This window comes from Arachis hypogaea, chromosome 19 (genome assembly GCF_003086295.3).
Source record: "Arachis hypogaea cultivar Tifrunner chromosome 19, arahy.Tifrunner.gnm2.J5K5, whole genome shotgun sequence".
NCBI lineage: Eukaryota > Viridiplantae > Streptophyta > Magnoliopsida > Fabales > Fabaceae > Arachis > Arachis hypogaea.
In genome coordinates, this window is record NC_092054.1 from 11,466,218 (window position 1) to 11,473,515 (window position 7,298).

Genomic DNA, 7,298 nt, shown 5'->3' on the forward strand with positions numbered 1-7,298 from the left:
TGGCTGCTATATTTTGTTCAATGTGTTAATTGGTTTGTTCTCTTCATATATTTTTGTTATTGGCTTTCAAATTCACGATTTTGTGGCTGCTATTGTTTCTTCTAGTTATGAGGTGTTTTAAATTGATACATAGTAAGTCTAACTGGTTATAGTGTGATTCGAATTTTGCTGGAAACCTCATATATTCGATATAACTAGCTCTCTCCTTAAGCAGTTATTTCATAGGTCTCTCCTAAGTCCTATCCAAATTCATTATTCGTATAATCATAATGTAATGCAATTTAGAAAGGGGAGAAAGTTCCTGTAGCAAATGAATTTAGCTTGGAGGTGACATATGCTGATCATATTCAAGTATTTCTCCTAATGTGTGTGATGAGTTGCTTATGAGTTATGATTAGTGTAACACTTTCTAGTGCTGTATTATTTCGTGTGTTCCGGAGGCAAATATAATTGCCGTGTTAGATACTTAGATGCAGGGTATCATTAACTTTAGCATTTCAGACACTTGCAGCTTTAGTTAGATACATGGTTCTTTTGTTTCTGATATGCAACTATCCTATATATTTTGTTGAAAAATAAAGGACCAGCCATAGTTTGTTTCGCTTCTCTTTTGTAGCCATTTTCAGGAAGTAAAGAAAGGAATTTCCTGTCTCTGTATTGTTGCCTAAGGTACCATGGTAAAACTATATGCTAGATGTAGTTATTGTAAAACAAATATATATATAGGGTATGTAGTAACTACAAAAATGAAAATGAATTTTATTATTAAATTGAGAATCTTAATTATGTTCAACGGACAGGAATACATACAACAAATTTATTATTCAACACATTTGGCTGCCAAAGCCACTTTTATTGTTGTACACATAAATAACTGCATGAATGGGATCCAAGTAGAATTAATATTACATGTTTAATAATTTTGAACTATCGATCACAAACTATACAACTCAACAACTTGTGAAAAAAATTATTGGAATTTGGTGTTGATTTATTCTTATCAGCACAATCAACAATTTGAGATCCATCAACTCCACTTTGCTTTGCTTTGTTGCACTCATCCAAGAAGGTACTGAATGCATCCTCAATGTATTTAACTGCATCTGAAACAGTCATATTCTCAACTAACTTGTTGGGGTATATGCTCTTTTTGTGGTCTCCATTTAGAGTTGCTGCCATTTGTACTAATTCTACCTGGAGATCGCTTAGCTTGGCTTGTTCTTGAGCTCCAATGTCTCTCAATTTCACAGGTTCTGGCAATGTCTCTGCAAAATTCAAAACAGAAACAATTACTGGTAAGGAAATAACTGACATTTTCAGCATTAAGGAAATATTTAAGACAATTTAGATACAGATAATTAACCTGGACAATCTGTTCGTGGGGTTGTTAGAGTTAAGAGACCCTCAAATGTTCCAGCCCATGCATCACGCTTTGTGAGGAACTCAGGCAGATTGAATATTTTCTTTACAGTGGCTGGTATTGATGAATGCTCGTATTGTGATGTTGGGAATGGTCCTGAAGGTTTGTGCAGCACTGCAATATGCAATATTATACACAACATTAATTTTTTTTTTTAGAGAGAAAGCTCAATGTAATTAAGTGGAGTTTATTACAAAACAACCATATTAGATGCATATTAAAATTAGTCATTAGTATAAAATATATGTTAAAAATAAAAAATACACAATGAAAATGAGTTAAATAACACATGTATTTATATACAAATACATAATGGCTAATTTTGGTATATATAAAGTATTTTTTATTACAAAGTAAACAATAATAAAAAACAAAGACTAACAAAATAAAGACGTACTCTACAAGCTACCAAAAAAAAAAAGACGTACTCTACAAAACATTACGCCCCTCCTAAACACTTATATCCTCTACTAATGTCTTCCCACAAAGGATCTGTGGATAACTTATCCGACGCTTATTTTTAAATTCCAAAAAATCTTTATTTTTACTCAACCAGATGTTCCACACCACAACATAAAAGATGATAATCCACTTGAGATTTTTTTTTTTTTTTTTTTGTTAAGTACGTTGTATTATACCAAAACATTATGTCCAAATAGTCACCAAAAAAAAAAAAACATTATGTCCAAATGATTTAGAATTGGATTATTTTGACTCTTAAACTAGAAGATGGATTTTAGCGTAAATTACAAAAACATACTTTTGCGTGATGAAATGCATGCAGGTTAACTATTATTACCTTTGCCAGGCTCAATCCATGGAGAGATAATGATGGCAGGAACCCTAACACCAAGCCTATCAAACTTGAACTTAAATGGATCAGGACCAACAATGTCGTCAGGGCTAGGAACTCCTTCAACAGGAGTTGGAACATGATCATAGAAACCTCCATGTTCATCGTATGTGATCACAAACAGAATCTCGTTCCACTGAGGGCTACTCCTCAGTGCTTCGTACACTTCCTTAACAAATTTCTGCCCCTCTCCCACATCATGGGATGGATGATCATCGTTCCCTGGAATGGATAACAGATCGAAGAATCTTTGCTCAATCACTACGTAGTTTGGTAGCTTCCCTTCTTCGCAGTGCTTCTTGAATGATAAGTCAAATGGGTGAAAGTTATCTATGTACTTCAGTTTCCTAAGATTCCTGGAAGCCAAGATACACCAATAAAAAATATTCAAATTTCGAAATTTATTTACTCATATAAAGCCTATATCCTTAAACGCTCCTTACTGAATTTGTTTACTAATTTATATAAAAAAAATATAGGAACAATGAAAATACTAAACAATGTGAACAATGGATATATCGGATGTTTATTTTACTAGGTGTGTGGATGATTATTCTAATATTAAAATTTAGGTGGATAATTTGGAAGTGTAGTGTGTTTTTATCTTATTGATGGTTGTTCATGTTGTTCAAGAAAGTCATTGGTTACCTAGCATAACCCTATATATAAATAACTCAAATTTAAATTTTATAATTTAGATCATAGAATTTAAAATTTTAAATTTAGGATTAGTTTATAATTTAGAATTTATTGTTTAAAATTTAAAATTTAAAATTTATAATTTAAACTTTAAACAAACTTTAAAGTTTAAGGAGCGATATACTTTTTCTTTTCTTCGGAGCATAACACAAAAAAATAAATAAATAAATAAAGCCTAATTTATCAAATATTTTTTTTTAAGTTAAGAGTGTGACTCAAACTTACAATTTTTAAATGAGTATAAAAAAATTATATCATTTGAATTAGCTCGTTGAATTAATCTATCAAATACTTGCAAAGAAAAAATTCTTATATTATATTTTATATATTATCCTCAAAAGTCAAAACATTGTTGACTCACGTTTAATTATTACGTAATATTAATTAATATTGTTTAGAATGAGACAAATTCAAAATTGAACGAAAACATGAAATAAAAGCATAAACGCAGTAAGAGGCGAAATCTAGTAACAAATTATACAGATATCGTGAAAGAATTAGTATATAAATAATTACCTATTTTTTAACCTACAAATAACATTTTTCTAAAAAAATAAAATATATTATCTATATTTTATTGTCTCATACACTAAATAGACAGACTCGCCATTACATTCAGCATGAAAATGTTTCAATAATCCTTGTAGTACATTTTATTATAGAAGACACTTTTTAGAGATTGGATCTTCTCAATTTTTTTATTTAAAAAAATAAAATATTAAAGTATAAATAAAAAAATTTTATAAATAAAATAAAAAATATGAAAAAAACATTAAAAAGTTAGAGTTCAATGACGAATTCAGAAATTTTTTGAAATAAAGACAAAATAATAAAAAAAAATAATAAAATATATTAACATTAAATATTTAGATATTTAAATTTTAGAGTATATTAATTAATCAAATTTTTAATAAATAAATATAATTAATACATCTAAAAGTATATTAATTTAAAATATATTTTCATTGCAATATTTTGGGAATATTGCATGAGTAACAGTAGCACTAATATACTTTTAGATGTATATCCGTCAAATATTTAATATCCGTCGAATCACATTTTTATTTATCTTTTTATATGATACACAAAAAAAAAAATAACTCAATAGCTAAAATCTATAAAAAAATATAACCCGAATGAATTAATTTATAATTTTCACTTTTTTTTTTATTTTGGTGTCTGAATTTTTACTAAAATGATGTGAGAGAGGACCAAAATCTTGTGAAAAAAATAAAAATTTAAATTAAGCAATCACAATTCTTTTTATATATAAGTATAGATAAAATAATATCTTTTTTTTATTAAGCAAAGATTCAAATAATTTTTCGATAATTAATTACAAAATTGACATTTTATAATATTATGATAAAAACATTTTCGACAAAAATAATATTAAATGTATAAAAAAATTAAATTAAACAAAATAATAAAAAATAAATAAATGATATGTATTATAAAAAATATTAAATACTAATAATCTCATTTATATTTAAAAAGTTAAACTTGACTCTAGGTAATTAAATAATTAGGTTATTATTAATTATTATTATTATTATTTGTTTTAAATTTATATAATCCAATAAATTTTATTATTGTATTAATATCTAATAATATAAATATTTTTTATACATTATTTTTTTAAAATGTGAGGACAAATAAATTATTACAACGGAACAATTATCTATACATATGTACTTATTATTGATTTTTTAAAACTCAATGAAAGTAATTGCCCCACATTAAGATAAGTAAATTTTAAAAATCATATTTTATTCTCTCAATTAAAAAAAAAAAATATTCTTTTATTTATTAACTAAAATTAATTAATAATCATCCAATTTCCTATAGTGTTGATAGTATCTTTAGAAAGTAAATGAAATTAAACTACCAAAAAACACTTTCTAAATATTTAATTTCGGATAAAGCTATCATAAACAGAGAAATAAAAGGTGAAAAAATATTCTTATATGAATAAAATAAAACAAAAATCCATATATAATTATCTTTACATAAAATTAATAATTTAATTAAAATTTATCAAAATTTTTAACCATTTTTAATTAATGAGATATGTGATGGAAAAGGCGTTCCTCCACCAGAACGAATAAAGCATCTTTGAAGCCAGGAAAAACAAAAAGCTCCTTTCTAACGTTCATGAACTAACCTGTAGAAAAGTGTTGCTGGCGGCAACTGATAATAAATCCCAAAACTGAATCCATTCTCATCCAAAGAATCAAATATCGTCTTCTGCGGCAGCCCTCCAACCAGCTTCCCAGTGTCGTTACTCGTCAACCCATGCGACGTCGCAGAGTGCACGTACAGCCTGTTCGGTTGCGTCGACGCGGGAACCGGCGCAAACCAACGGTCACATACTGCAAACTCCTTAACTAACTCTGCGTACACTGGAACCCGCTCTGCTCTAAACCCATTCATAACTGTCTCCGTCATCGGCGGCAGATTCTTGTCCTTTGCCGCCTCTTGCCGCCCTGCGTTCTGGACGAACCCCTGCATTGTCGGTGGCAATTTTTTTGCCGCCGACGACTCGCTCCAGGGCTCCCCGAAGATTTGCTCGTAGATGTCTTGGATGGAGTGGCCTGGGTCCGGGTCGACGTAGACGGACCGGTCTCCGAATTGAATTCGGTTTGAGTTTGGATCGGTGGTGGAAACCGGGTTCGATTCGGTACCGGTTACGCCGTCGATCTCCGGGTTTAGAGACTTCATCCATCCTAGCATGTGGTCGAAGGAGCGGTTTTCTTGGACCAAAACGACGACCGTTTTGATTTTGGAGTGGCTTTCATTGCTGCCTGAGCTGCTTGAAGCCATGTTAGTTAGTTGGCGTGTTTTCTTGTTTCCCTTTCATGGTTGGTTGGTTGCTTCTTTATATATTGGCGTGACAATGCTAAATTCAATAGCCCCATTATATTTTTACACTAATATTAGGCTCACATATTTTGTGATTTGTAATAATTAATTAGTTATTATTAATATTTTAATGATATAAGATTATATTTAATAACGTGAGATTATATATTTTTTAATAATTAAATATTAATGAATACTGGCATATGAAACATTTTCATATTTTTATTTTCATTTTTTCAAAAGCGTCAATATATTATAGCACTACTTTGGTACTCATCATCATCGTATCATCATAATTGAAAATTTTAATAAAAAATAACTAATTATTCTACGATTTGTTTTAAATTGAAATATGACTTGATTCAATTTGAAAAATAAATAGTTTTTTTTTTTTTTTATCAAAAATATGAGATTCAAACCTACAACCTCTTAATTGAGTATAGAGACTATGCCATTTGAGTTATTATTCATTGGCAACCTCTTAATTGAAAAATAAATATTGTTATTTGTATTCTTATTTTGATACAATTATATTAGATGAATATTAAAATTAACTATTATAATTATTAATTATTAATATAAAATATATATTAAAATATAAAATATACATTAAAAATAAATTATATTACATATATATTTATTTATAAATATATACATAATAGTTAATTTTAGTGTGAACATAATATTTTTTATTAATGTTATTTTTTTTTAAATTTACAAAAATATACAATATAAAAAAATTATATTTAAAATGGCATTAAAATTAAATTAGGCGGCCAAACGATTTTTAAACCTAGTCTGCTTATAGCTTGTTGTATGCGTGCTTCTTTTCCATTGTTGTTCTTATCATTATTATTATTATTGTCATCATTTTTTTCATGTTTTTTTTTTTTTGTATATATTCAAAAAATTAGAATACAAACAAAATTTATTTATAGCACAAAACAGCACAATAGAACCACATGCCCAGAAATATTAGCACTATATTCAAAACAGAAATTTCGATGTACCACACATAAATTTTTGTATATAGTATAAAAAATTTGAAGGAATCACATGTTTAGAGTATTAAAATTTAACCAATAAAATATATACCACACAAAAATTTAACGTACAACACAAAAATAAATTAAAAAAAAAATTGATATTTGGAACTGTTTGATTATTGAAAATAATTTTCTATTTAAAAATGATTGAGAAAGGTTTGAAAAATGTTTGAATGGAACTCGAAAAAAGTGGTCGAATTCAAATTTTAGAAGAGATACTGTCGAATTTATAAAAATTGGAAAGTTTTGTTTAAAGTAATTATTTAAAAAGATTTGTTTTTAAAGATTATATGTTTTAAGTTTGATTTATTTAAAAAAATGAATTATATTTTGAATTGAGATTGTTGGTGAGCATAATGAGCAGATGGATGATGATGACTGTATTTAAATGAAGGATGATGATGATTAATTTTAAAGT

The 7,298-nt window shown here is 27.6% G+C and overlaps 1 protein-coding gene across 1 annotated transcript; it reads right to left on the reverse strand.

The window, feature by feature from the left end:
• Positions 1-735: 735 nt before the first annotated feature.
• LOC112775924 (non-specific phospholipase C3) lies at positions 736-5,846 on the reverse strand. The gene is made up of 4 exons (XM_025819834.3): positions 5,137-5,846; positions 2,220-2,629; positions 1,364-1,534; positions 736-1,265 (listed from the first exon to the last, which is right to left on the reverse strand). The coding sequence occupies exons 1-4, from the start codon at positions 5,793-5,795 to the stop codon at positions 928-930; spliced, it is 1,578 nt and encodes a 525-aa protein (XP_025675619.1). The 5' UTR covers positions 5,796-5,846; the 3' UTR covers positions 736-927.
• Positions 5,847-7,298: the final 1,452 nt, after the last annotated feature.